A 15048-nucleotide genomic window follows, 5' to 3' on the forward strand; every position below is an offset into this window, starting at 1 on the left:
TTGCAGACAGGCACAGTTAAAAGACACTCACACAAAGCTTTTGGACACAGCCTTCATCCATTAAACACACACACACACACACACACACACACACACACACGTGCGCGCGCGCACATGCAAGCAAGCCTCACCCACATGGCCGCCAACTACTGCATCTTGGGTTGGTCCAAAATGCTGCAGTTGGCAGTCGTGTGCATGTGAGGTTTGCTTGCTTTTGTGTGTGAATGGTATGTGTCTCTTTTTTAAGGATGAAGGCTGTGGCCAAAAGCTTTATGTATGTGTATTTTATTTGTGCCTGTCTGCAACTTGATGTTTGTTCTTTACAGTAAGTAGCAATCTGTCTTTTTCCTACAGTGTTGATATTCCTACCTGGAGTTTACATTGTGTTGTTTTGAACAGTAATATTTGTAGAATGAGTGTAATTACCACAACAATGTATTCTGCTGTCATTTTGTATCATTATCAGATCATGAAATGAGGACAAATTGTAAATATTACTGTCCACTATGCAACTGCAATGACAAGTCACAAAACAGGTGCCACACTATCTGTTAATGAATGTTAACAGGGGTGTGTCCAGCCTTCGCATTTATGATGGCTTGAATCTGCTGTTAGAGGAAAGGCAGCCCATTCTTTCTCAAGAGCTGAAACCAGAGAAAGTAGTGGTGTTTGATGCAGGAGTCTGGAGTGACATCAAAATTCTAACTCACTCCAAAGGTATTCCCCATTGGCTTCAAACAGGACTTTGTGCAGGCCAGTTCACATCAGGAATGTTACTGGTGACAATTAGAGCCTCACAGATACTGCTTTATGACGGGGTGCACTGTCAAGCTGATGCAATCAGTTCCTCATTCCTCTACTATATGCAGTACACATGTTGTAAAACGCATTGATATCCTAAACAGCATTTAGCATTATTTTGGGTGCAGTAAGGGGACACCACTCTAACCATGAAAAACACTCTCGTAGCCTAACACCTGCTCCATACTCCACTATCGGCACTGCACATCGATGGCTGTTAACGTGCTCCAGTCATTTGCCAACCCAGACCCTTCCATCTGATTGCTACAAGGTATAGCATGACTCATCACTCCAAATCACTCGACTCCGGTCGTCTACTGTCCAGTGTTACTGCTCGTTACAGCACTCAGGTGTCAATTAGCACAGTCCCTACAGTAGTGTATCGCTTGTGAGGAGTTGCTCAATATTCTTTTTAACTTCCTATGCCATTCATCCACTGTTCGGTGTTGTTTATCTTTACACCACATCGAGTGTCACTTAGCACTGCCCCTGCAGAAATGTGTGGCTTATTAGGAGCTGCCTGACTGTTATTTTTAACTTATGCAAAGTCATTGTGCTAGCTGGACTGCTTGTAGCACTTTATAATTCACAAATTATTCCTTCCACTAACTTCACGTGATTTTTTACAAACATCTTTCACAATGCTCGACAGTCGCTGTCCTTCAACACATGAGCTCTGCCCAGTCTTTGGTTTATCTGTAGTAGCTCCTTTGTGTTACCACTTCATAATGACATCATCAGTTGTCAATTTGGGTAGCTTTAGAAGGGATGAAATGAGCCTGATGCATCTGTTACTCAGGTGACATCAAATGACTAGTCCATGTTCGAAGACTGAGCTCTCCTCATTGGCCACTTCTGCTGTTATGGCTACTCTAATAAAAACACAATACTCCCAGCTTCCTTTTATACTGGCAGGTCTGCCTCTCATGACATCTAGTAATCAATTCCGCATTATGTAGGATGTCGGATACTTCTGATCAGACAGCGTACATGTTACAGCTAGTTAAGTAATCAGCTCACTGAAATCAGCTTGCTGAAATCTCACTTCCACTGTTAAGAAATATTCTTTGAATGAGTAAGCACGGTATTCCAATTCACACTTACACTATAATACAGGTACCAATGACCACTGTTAAAATAGAATAGTTGTAGTCTGGTAACATTAATCAGCAATGTATATAGTCTGCAAAATCTAGAACTGTCTGTCCCTCTGTGCCATTGCAAGACACTTCGATAATTCTTATAGCCTAGTGGTATCGTTCATATGGAACCATCAGGGAGTAAATAACTCTGTGCCGACTTTGAGGCACTGCACAGAAAATCAGCACCATGCTCAGCTTAGTGAACCTCTTACTATTTCAGTGTCTCTCTGTGTCATGAGTGTACTGCAGGTTGAAAACCTCTTCAACAAAGGCACTTTACACTTCTGTTGACAAAGCATCAGCAACAGTTATCTTGCTAATGCTGCCTTTTAAACTCTCTACAACCAGTGATGATTTCAATTTATGCACATTTCTCCTCCTTGAATTATTACTTTTCTGAAATGCCTGAAAATTTAATTTGCAGTTCATAACCAATAAATTAGTGTTGCTTCCACATCTGCCCTTGGAAATGTTTTACAGTTTAAAATATAGTTTCAGAACCTCTGTTTTACCACTATGTGATCTACATGAAGCATTCTCTTGTCTCCATGTCCCTTCATTTATACTATCTTCCTTCATTCGTCTTAGAATTATTAAATTTTGCTGTGTGCAAAATTCTACCGGCAGTGTCTCCTTCCATTCCTCTTCCCCCAGTACCTTTTCTCCTAATCTTTATTCTTCTCTTCTTTTTCCTATTAGTGAAATGAAGTCCTCCATCACAATTAAGTTTTTGATCCACTTAATAACCTGAATAATCTATTTTATCTCATCTTACTTTCTTTCAATCTCTTTACCATCTCTGGAGCTAGTCAGCACATAAACTGGTACTACTGTGACGGGTGCTTTCATTATACTGTCCACAGTAGCTTACTCACATTCTTCTTTCCTTATTTCTTATCAGGTCTACTCCTGTATTATACTATTTGATTTTGTTTTGATAACCTTGAACCACCCTGATTACAAGTCTTTTTCTTCCTGTCTCTGCACTTCACTTTACTAATTTCCACTAGCTCTAATTTTAATGTATTCATATTTCTTTTTAAATCCTATAACCTATCTACTCAGCTAAGGGATCTAACATCCAACACTTAAACCTGTGTGACCAAATCCTCCTCCCAAGTAGTTCCCTTCTGGAGATCCGAATTGGGGACTATTTAACCTCTGAAATATTGTACCAAAAAGACATTAAAATCATAAAATCATACAGTAGAGACACATGCATTCAGAAGAAAAAATAACGGCCATAATTTCCCCTTTCTTTCAGCTGTTTGCTGTACTAGCACAGCAAGGCCATGTTGGCTAATGTTATAAAAACAGACCAGTCAATCATCCACACTGGTGCCCTTGCAACAACAGAAAAGGCTGGTGCCCCTCTTCAGGAATCTTATGTATGACATCTCCACAGATACCTCACATATGTAACCACATTTGTGAGGTATCTGTGGAGATGTCATGGTATGGTTATCTGTATGCCAGAGGTACACAAGCCACACCACCTCAGCAAAGTCCATGATTCATATTACGCCTCCCTTTTAAGATATATGAGGTGTGGCTACAAAATAAAAGGACTGATGCTTTCACAGAGTAAGTACACGTGTGCCAAATATGAATGTCTAATAGCTGTAAAGCATGAATCCTTCTTAGTCGAATATGGCGTCTCTGGTGTCTGTAGACAAATCAGTGTAGCTGCAGCCTTTGAGTAAGAGGTGTTATTTTATTTTGCCGGAAAAATGGTAAGTATAATATGAGAGCAATGAATTGTCAAGTTGCACATGAAACTTGGGAAAAATTCTAGCAAAACCAATCTTTTACTAAAAGTGCTGTATGGTGAAGACTGTTTATACATATGCACATACGTGAGTTTCCAAGATGGCAGAGAAGAACAGAAGGTGACTGATGCCTGAGGTGCTTTTCAACATGGAAAACTGACAAAAATATATAAAAAATAATAATAATAATAATAATAATAATAATAGGTAATCTGATGGTTGGTTGAGTATTTGATCATTTTCTGACACTATAGGAATTGACAAATAATGTGTAACCTGATTTTTCATAACCAATTTAACATGAGAAAAGTGGGTGCAAAACTGGCACTGAAAATTCTCATGAGTGAACATATATAACCTCATGAAAATATCTGTACTGAGCCCTTGAACATAATTGAAAATGATCATAATTTCTTGAAAAGAGAGATAACATGACGAATCTTGATTTTTCACTAATGACCCAGAAACTTAGTGCCAATCCATGCACTGGAAGGGTCCAACTTCACCGACAGCAAGAAACAGCTCAAATGAGAAAAATCAAGATTCAAAGCAATGATGATTCTTTTTTCAATATTTGTACAATTATTTATCTTCACTGGGTTCCTGAAGATCAAACTGCTGATCAACATTAGTACCTTGAAGCTATTACTCAACTCCATTAAAAAGGATGATGATGATGAAGAAGAAGAAGAACCAAACTGTGGAAGAACAAGTCACAGGTTCTGCATCAAGACAACACAGTGGCTCATACTGCATTGTCTGTTACGAAGTTTTTAGCAAAGTACAGCATTCCAGTATTTGATCACACACCTTATTTACCTGACCCAGCACCGCACGATTTATCTACTCCCCAAGGTCAAATCTGCTTTGAAAGGAGCAAGATTTCAATCCACTGAAGCAGTAAAAGAAAAAGCAGCACATATCATCAAGGAGCTCACAAAGGAAGACTTCCAGCACTATTTCTATAATTAATGTAAAGCTGTTAAGTTTTCATGGAGCTTTTTAGGAATAGAGGAGGGGAGTATATTGAGGGCGATAATAACTAAAATATTTATGTTTTTTAAATAAAATGTTTTATTCTCTCTCTCTCTCTCTCTCTCTCTCTCTCTCTCTCTCTCTCTCTCTCACACACACACACACACACACACACACACACACACACCCACACCAATATAAACTAGCTGACAGCATGACAAGCACAAAATGGGCAAGATAGAGATAGAAGTAAGATTTTGTCCAAATCAAAGGTATGCTGTAGGGCTTCATACCACTATCGCTGACATATAATCCACTTTTCCGTCCCACATCAGTTGTCCACAGAGGTCGTCAACAGCAGCCGCACTATTTTGCCACGACTCGTCATGTGCACTAATTGGACAAGACAATGACATCGCTCCACCTGGGTGGCCAACAAATGGGACACAGACTACTGCCGGAGGCATCAGCCAATCACACAGACTAAGTACATCAATATTTGTGAATTTGTTAGTCACAGTCCAGCGAGACAACGGCAGTTCTTCGCAAGGCAGCAGCAACATTCGTGTGAAGTTCATTGAGAGTAGCTGTCAGTCTGGAATCGTCACCTACAGTAAACGGCCCACGAGGATTGGAAGCACTGCAGCCCTTAGTGCAGCAACACTGGTAACAGACTTAATCTATAGCCGGGTGTGTACTCCTGGAAGTGAGTGTTTTCTTATGGGATTTAGTTCCTTTTTGTTCTTTGCATTGACTGATTCGCATATGTGCCTGCCCTGAGTTGAATTTTAAGGTTTACATGTATGTTGCAGTAAATCAGAAGTCAATTATGCTATACTACTTAATTTGTGCAGCAGTGTTTCAGAACCCTATTGGAACAGAGGTGACCACACACACACACACACACACACACACACACACATTGGCACAGTTGACAGCATGTCACTGTCTCAGGTAACAGTTGTGACAAAGAAAACAAGACTGCTCATACTTCAATGGTGCAGTCATACCAATTACTGGACCTATGCAACACACAAAATCAAGCAGATACTGGAACTGGCAAAAGGCCTGCACAGGGAATCACTGAAGAGGACATAATTTGGTGGAAAAAAAGTGGATCACACAGTTAAGGTATTCCAAGTTTCAAGAGTGCATGTCGCAGTGTAGTTTCTATGTTTTCATATCCACAGTGTTGCCTTCAAGACAGTCAGTGGTTGCAGTGGACATTAAGATTAAACCACTTAACAACATATGCATCACGTGAGACAAAACATGTGCACGGCTAGTGCAGACACTAGGTGTGCCATGATTATCACTGGTGGCAAACAGCTAGTGCCAGCCGTAACTGCCACTGGGCAAGAACATATTTACAGCAGGGCCATCACTGACTACCAAAAATTGAAGCAGTGGGCAAATGGCATATAGTGCAGCTAATTGCTTCCCAAATCAATGAGTGATGACAATAACCGATGAACAACCATACCATCCAGAACAATCTTCTCACTATGGGGTTTTGAAGCCACTGCTCATGTACATCTTCTCATTACACTTTACAGGGCACACAGTCTGTCATGAGTAGGACCACCACCTTTCAACACTAAACATAGAAAAAGCTACTCTGTCTAATCCACATTTCAGTTCACCTAAACTCTACCTAATGGAGCATATCAAGGGCAGTATTGGGTAAGATATGCACCCTGTATCCAGCTCCAAACAATGTAATAATGATAACAGAACTTAAGTAGCCAAATAGATGGCCAGAAGCTACAAGTTGCATAAAGAGCACTTTAAACAGCCATCTTCCCACTAGTCTACGAAAAATAACAAAACTTGTGCATTGTCATCATTGACGGAAAATACAGGAACAGAACAAGTAGTTGAAACACAACCCTTCCACAATCTACAAACGCAATAGGGCAAAAATATACTGACAGAAAATGAAAGCTACAGTCTTTGCATTACCTGCTACACAATTGCATCATCCCTTTCTGCTATTATTCTAATCATCTAACTCTGTTACAATATGTTATCGAAGATGTTGGAGTTATAAGAGAGCATGAAAAAGATTGTTGCTTCTACCAGAGAGACTAATTTGTTTTGCCTTTTCAACTTTTGTAGAAATAGCACAATTAAATCTGCTTGTCATCTATGTACACCACACTGGCCTACAAAAGACTGTCTTCCATTCTGTCTGCAAAGGTGTGAAAAGACAATTGAAAATGTGAACAATTTTGCTTTCAGTATGTGACCTGGCATCACAGTTATCGAAACTTTTGAGTATCTACACAAACTGGTGAATAATCTCATGTGAAAACAGATCAGTTCCTCCTTTATTTAGAAATGGAACATTGCCTTGTAGCAACTGAGTGTAATATCAGGGATAATGAAATTTCTAAAATCTAACAATTATGTTACCTGAAAGGAGTAACCTCATGTAAATGATATGCCTACAGTGTGAAATCACTATCTGAAAACCATCATTTGGAAAGGCAAGATTAACAGCTGTTTGCGTCTTTTCCTTTTTCCAGTGTGTTGTGCAGATATTTTGACTGACGATGTCAAATATAGATCCACGTTTCTCTACTCCCTTCACAGTTACAAAGAAGAAGAAAAGTTAAAAATACAATATAATAATTGATTTAAAAAAGTAGTAAATACTAATGACTGAATACCTAGGGTATTACAAAATACTTGAACAAAAGAAACTTATCCATCGTTAAACAATACAGTTTTTACCTGGTCAATGCCAATCCGATGCCACTTCAGATATATTTCCTCTGACAAAAAAGGTGATGGAGGAACTGACAATGGCTCCTCTGCTTCTTCTGCAGACGGTAAATGATTATCATTTGAAGCTCGAGACGAAGAGGATGGCCTGGGTACTGGTGCACAATCATCAGAGTCCGAATTGCTGGAAGACGGTACAAGGGATGAACCACTCAGTCTTTGAGACATACTCTGTCTCCTTTGCCTAGAACTGCCATGTTTGGAAGAACTACCAGAAGAACGCCGAGATGTGACTTTCGCTCCAGGTTTTGTTTCTTCTTCAGAGTCAGATCCTATACCTATCCTCAAAAAAGATGGAGCCATGCCACCTGCACCTTTTCCCTTAAGAAGCATTTCAATTCTGGTATCCAAATCCAACACTTTCGGCGCTTCTGGGCTTTTGTTGTCACTATGCCTATGCACCTTTCCAGGCCCCTTGATTTTAGGCACCGGTAGCCTATCAGGTGAAAACACTACACCACGAACATCACCAGTCACTGGAGTCCAGGTTGGTGTTGCGTTGGCAGGAGGGAGGGTAGTCACTGTGGCACCATTGCCTGCACCGTGCACTGGGACCTGTCGCAGAGCTGAAGAAGATGGTGGGGGATGTTCCCACCGAGGATGTACGTCACTCCACGTCCCCTGCCACTGTGTTTGTGGTTGTGTAGGTGGCGGTGGTAAATGATGAATAGGCGGAGGGGGAACATGTGTAGGAGGTGGCGGTATGGGTGGAGGGGGCTGGTGAAGTGGTGGTGGAACAAATGGCGGAGGTGGCTGTCGTGCAGTTGGTGGAGGAATCTGTGGATGATATGCTGGGTAATGTGATGCACTAGAACTTGGAGGTGGAGCTGCTGAGGAATAACGATGATTGTGATAGTCGTAAGTTGTTCCTGCTATTGCAGATGGTGTTGAATGGTTAGAACCTTGTACAACACCAGAGCTATTGTGATAACCAGCACTGCTGTAGCTTCTCTCAGAGTAAGTGTCACTCTGACCAGTCCCATAGTCACTAGTGCTTGAACCAGGAGTCGAATAATCTCTATGCCTATATGTATGATTTTCGATGCTGTAATCACTGCGAGTGTAAACTGAAGTTAGCTCCTTTTTCAACCCCAAAATTTCTTCCTTATCAGGCCACGGTCTCTCATGATCCTCTGAAGATAGGTCACGACCCAAACTCCCCTTTTTAATTAGTTTGTTCTTGATTAAGATATCATCCTTGTCCGTTGCGCCACATGAAGACTCATCCAAATCAGTATTTGGTTCTTTCTCTGGCTTCTTTTCCGTTGTCTTCTCATCAAACAGCTTTCGGCACTCTTCTCCTGAAAACCAAAGCCATTCACATTTACAGAAAGTTTTAGGAGAGAACCATTCACATTTGTATAGTCTGTGTAAATACGTATGACATGTATGACAGCATTAATGTTTAACCAACACACAAATTGATGTATTAAATAACTCTAAACAAGAAATTTATGTAATGTACCACTTCAAGCACAGGATCCAGATAACTTGGATTAAATAAACAATTTTTGCAACATGAACTTTTAACAAGAGAGAGTTGTAAAACACAAATATCACAGTACGTCATAATATCAGCTCTTTACAGCAAGTGAGCTATCACATAATAAAGAAAAAAATGAGGCTACGGGGAAGATAGTATATCACACACAGGGGATGGGAGAGAGGAGTTTGCACGAATCTGACAAGGCACGTTCTTGTAATGGAATGTGCAACTAGTAACAATACAAAAGCATAAATTGTGAGAGCTTTATAGTAGTTTAAGGTATAAGCAAAACACCCCAGAAGAAGAAAATAGTAACAATAATAGTAATAATAATAATAATAATAGTAATAATAATGAAAAACTGGAAAACCACACTTAATATCCAAACAAACTCTAATAATATCACATCACAGCCAATACAGATTAAGCGTGGAATATACCAAGGAGACTCATTAAGTCCTTTCTGGTTCTGCCTTGCTCTGAACCCACTATCCAACATGCTAAACAATACAAATTATGGATACAATATTACTGGAACATACCCACACAAAATCACACATTTGCTATACATGGATGGTCTAAAACTACTGGCAGCAACCAATCAACAACTCAACCAATTACTAAAGATAACAGAAGTATTCAGCAATGATATAAGTATGGCTTTTGGAACAGACAAATGTAAGAAAAATAGCATAGTCAAGGGAAAACACACTAAACAAGAAGATTACATATTGGATAACAGCGACTGCATAGAAGCGATGGAAAAAACGGATGCCTATAAATATCTAGGATACAGACAAAAAATAGGAATAGATAATACAAATATTAAAGAAGAACTAAAAGAAAAATATAGACAAAGACTAACAAAAATACTGAAAACAGAACTGACAGCAAGAAACAAGACAAAAGCTATAAATACTTATGCCATACCAATATTGACCTACTCATTTGGAGTAGTGAAATGGAGTAACACAGACCTAGAAGCACTCAATACACTTACACGATCACAATGCCACAAATATAGAATACATCACATACATTCAGCAACAGAAAGATTCACATTAAGCAGAAAGGAAGGAGGAAGGGGATTTATCGACATAAAAAACCTACATTATGGACAGGTAGACAATTTAAGAAAATTCTTTCTAGAACGAGCAGAAACTAGCAAAATACACAAGGCAATCACTCATATAAATACATCGGCTACACCACTGCAATTTCATAACCACTTCTACAACCCTTTAGATCACATAACATCAACAGATACGAAGAAAGCAAATTGGAAAAAGAAAACACTTCATGGCAAGCACCCATATCATCTAACACAGCCACACATCGATCAAGACGCATCCAACACATGGCTAAGAAAAGGCAATATATACAGTGAGACAGAAGGATTCATGATTGCAATACAGGATCAAACAATAAACACCAGGTATTTCAGCAAGCATATTATTAAAGATCCCAATACCACAACAGATAAATGCAGACTTTGTAAACAACAAATAGAAACAGTAGATCACATCACAAGCGGATGTACAATACTAGCAAATACAGAATACCCCAGAAGACATGACAATGTCGCAAAAATAATACATCAACAGCTTGCCTTACAACATAAACTTATAAAACAACACGTTCCTACATACAAGTATGCACCACAAAATGTACTGGAGAATGATGAATACAAATTATACTGGAACAGAACCATTATAACAGATAAAACAACGCCACATAACAAACCTGACATCATACTCACCAATAAAAAGAAGAAATTAACACAACTAATCGAAATATCCATACCCAATACAACAAATATACAAAAGAAAACAGGAGAAAAAATTGAAAAATACATCCAACTGGCTGAGGAAGTCCAAGACATGTGGCATCAGGATAAAGTTGACATCATACCAATTATACTATCAACTACAGGAGTCATACCACACAATATCCACCAATACATCAATGCAATACAGCTACATCCAAACATATATATACAATTACAGAAATCCGTAATTATTGATACATGTTCAATTACCCGAAAGTTCCTAAATGCAATATAACATATACCATACAGCAAAAAGGAAGTGACGCTTGATAAAGGTCCGCGTCACTCCATTCCTCACCAGACTTAACGTCTGAGAAAGTAAAGATAATAATAATAATAATAATCCCTGTGGAGGCCCGGGAAAAGAATAGGCCTCCGGTATGTTCTGCCAGTCGTAAAAGGCGACGAAAAGAACAAACCACTAATAGGGCTAACCCCCCTTTTAGTGTGATTAGTTGGTTCAGGACAGAACTAAAGAAGCCTCGGACAAGCGCCGTCATGGTCGGGGACGACGCTTGAACCCTATGCCCGCCCACAATGGTAACGACACTGCTAGCCAACTGGAAAATGATTTAAATGCAAATAGAGGTGTTTTGCAGGATATGCTTCCTGCAACCACCCTAGAAGGAAAACAAAGACAGAGGATGAGATGGTCAGATGAAGTTAATCGACACCTCATGTTCTGTTATTACCAAGCAACAAACCTAGGAACCAACACAACTGGATACAGATCACAAGTATACACAACATTTATTACCAGATACCCAGAATTAAAATTTTTAACAGAACAACGACTAGCTGATCAGATCCGTGTAATAATCAAAAATAACAGGATACCCCAGTCAGAATTAGAAAACATCAAACAACAAGTACAACAAATACTGGAACAAAATAATGTGCAATCAGAAGAAGAAGAAAATACAGTAATGGACTCAAACATCCCAGAGCAAACAAACAAAGAACAACACGCACCAATTAAACAATCAGAGGAAAACGAAATCTTAAGACAGCCACCAGAACAAGCACAAATAGAACACGAAGTGACACACATGTTAGATATAGAAGAAAAATTTCAGCTAACATATATAGAATACAAAGACACAAATACAGACATTAGACCATTCTTGCATAGACCACCAAATAACCCACAAGTCGAAACAACAATAAAAACTATCAACACAATCATACACAACAAAATAAATGAAAACACAACTATGGAAGAGTTACAACTACTGGTTTATATAGGAGCACTCACTACACTAAATATACACACTAGACAGAGATCAGAACCAACCAACACACAGAAGAAACCCACAAAACCAGCATGGCAACACAGGCTACAGATCAGAATAGAAAAACTGAGAAAAGACATCGGACAGCTAACACAATTTATAAGAAATGAAATCTCGGAAAAAAAACGAAAAAGGTTAGGTAAAATCTCACAACAAGAAGCGACAGAGCAATTAGACGAAAAGAAGCAGAAATTACAAGCATTAGCCAAACGACTCAGAAGATACAAAAAAAGTGAAAATAGAAGGAAACAAAACCAAACATTCAACACAAACCAAAATAAATTTTACCAGACAATAGATAACACACACATTAAAATAAACAATCCACCAAACATAACAGACATGGAACACTTCTGGAGCAACATATGGTCAAACCCGGTACAACATAACAGGCATGCACGGTGGATACAAACAGAAACAGACACATAAAAGATGATACCACAAATGCCTGAAGTGATAATTTTGCAACATGAAGTCACCCAAGCAATTAATTCTACTCACAATTGGAAAGCCCCTGGAAATGATAAAATAGCAAATTTCTGGTTAAAGAAGTTCACCTCAACACATTCACATCTAACTAAATTATTTAACAGTTACATTGCAGACCCATACACATTCCCTGATACACTTACACATGGAATAACTTATCTGAAACCTAAAGATCAAGCAGACACAGCGAACCCAGCTAAATATCGCCCCATAACATGCCTACCAACAATATACAAAATATTAACTTCAATCATTAAAAAGAAATTAATGACACATACAACACAGAACAAAATTATAAATGAAGAACAAAAAGGCTGTTGCAAAGGAGCACGAGGATGTAAAGAGCAACTGATAATAGATGCAGAGGTGACATATCAAGCTAAAACTAAACAAAGGTCGATACACTACGCATACATTGATTACCAAAAAGCTTTTGATAGTGTACCCCACTCATGGTTACTACAAATATTGGAAATATACAAAGTAGATCCTAAATTGATACAGTTCCTAAACATAGTAATGAAAAATTGGAAAACCACACTTAATATCCAAACAAATTCAAATAATATCACATCACAGCCAATACAGATTAAGCGTGGAATATACCAAGGAGACTCATTAAGTCCTTTCTGGTTCTGCCTTGCTCTGAACCCACTATCCAACATACTAAATAATACAAATTATGGATACAATATTACTGTAACATACCCACACAAAATCACACATTTGCTATACATGGATGATCTAAAACTACTGGCAGCAACAAATCAACAACTCAACCAATTACTAAAGATAACAGAAGTATTCAGCAATGATATAAGTATGGCTTTTGGAACAGACAAATGTAAGAAAAATAGCATAGTCAAGGGAAAACACACTAAACAAGAAGATTACATATTGGATAACCACAGCGACTGCATAGAAGCGATGGAAAAAACAGATGCCTATAAATATCTAGGATACAGACAAAAAATAGGAATAGATAATACAAATATTAAAGAAGAACTAAAAGAAAAATATAGACAAAGACTAACAAAAATATTGAAAACAGAATTGACAACAAGAAACAAGACCAAAGCTATAAATACTTATGCCATACCAATATTGACCTACTCATTTGGAGTAGTGAAATGGAGTAACACAGACCTAGAAGCACTCAATACACTTACACGCTCACAATGCCACAAATATAGAATACATCACATACATTCAGCAACAGAAAGATTCACATTAAGCAGAAAGGAAGGAGGAAGGGGATTTATCGATATAAAAAACCTACATTATGGACAGGTAGACAATTTAAGAAAATTCTTTATAGAACGAGCAGAAACTAGCAAAATACACAAAGCAATCACTCATATAAATACATCGGCTACACCACTACAATTTCATAACCACCTCTACAACCCTTTAGATCACATAACATCAACAGATACGAAGAAAGTAAATTGGAAAAAGAAAACACTTCATGGCAAGCACCCGTATCATCTAACACAGCCACACATCGATCAAGACGCATCCAACACATGGCTAAGAAAAGGCAATATATACAGTGAGACAGAAGGATTCATGATTGCAATACAGGATCAAACAATAAACACCAGGTATTACAGCAAGCATATTATTAAAGATCCCAATACCACAACAGATAAATGCAGACTTTGTAAACAACAAATAGAAACAGTAGATCACATCACAAGCGGATGTACAATACTAGCAAATACAGAATACCCCAGAAGACATGACAATGTCGCAAAAATAATACATCAACAGCTTGCCTTACAACATAAACTTATAAAACAACACGTTCCTACATACAAGTATGCACCACAAAATGTACTGGAGAATGATGAATACAAATTATACTGGAACAGAACCATTATAACAGATAAAACAACGCCACATAACAAACCTGACATCATACTCACCAATAAAAAGAAGAAATTAACACAACTAATCGAAATATCCATACCCAATACAACAAATATACAAAAGAAAACAGGAGAAAAAATTGAAAAATACATCCAACTGGCTGAGGAAGTCAAAGACATGTGGCATCAGGATAAAGTTGACATCATACCAATTATACTATCAACTACAGGAGTCATACCACACAATATCCACCAATACATCAATGCAATACAGCTACATCCAAACATATATATACAACTACAGAAATCCGTAATTATTGATACATGTTCAATTACCCGAAAGTTCCTAAATGCAATATAACACATACCGTACAGTTAATAGGAAGTGACGCTTGATCAAGGTCCGCGTCACTTTCCATTCTCAACCAGACTTAACGTCTGAGAAAGTAAAGAAATAATAATAATAACCTCAGCAGATTGACATGCAAAAGTCAGAATTTGAGGAATTATATGCTGCCCTCAAAGGATAAACCTCAATGGGAAAGTTAATGGCTTGAAAGATCAAAGGCAGAAGTTAAATGCCTAGTTATTGCCTGACACAACAACAA

The 15048-nt window shown here is 38.3% G+C and overlaps 1 protein-coding gene across 1 annotated transcript in view; it reads right to left on the reverse strand.

The window, feature by feature from the left end:
- LOC126203085 (histone-lysine N-methyltransferase SETD1B) overlaps positions 1–15048 on the reverse strand; it is a 188592-nt gene that overhangs the window by 81707 nt on the left and 91837 nt on the right. The window contains exon 5 of the mRNA XM_049937327.1: positions 7424–8775. Within this exon, the coding sequence (XP_049793284.1) occupies positions 7424–8775 (1352 nt within the window). The remainder of the gene's footprint in view (positions 1–7423; positions 8776–15048) is intronic.

This window comes from Schistocerca nitens, chromosome 9, assembly GCF_023898315.1.
Source record: "Schistocerca nitens isolate TAMUIC-IGC-003100 chromosome 9, iqSchNite1.1, whole genome shotgun sequence".
Taxonomy (NCBI): domain Eukaryota; kingdom Metazoa; phylum Arthropoda; class Insecta; order Orthoptera; family Acrididae; genus Schistocerca; species Schistocerca nitens.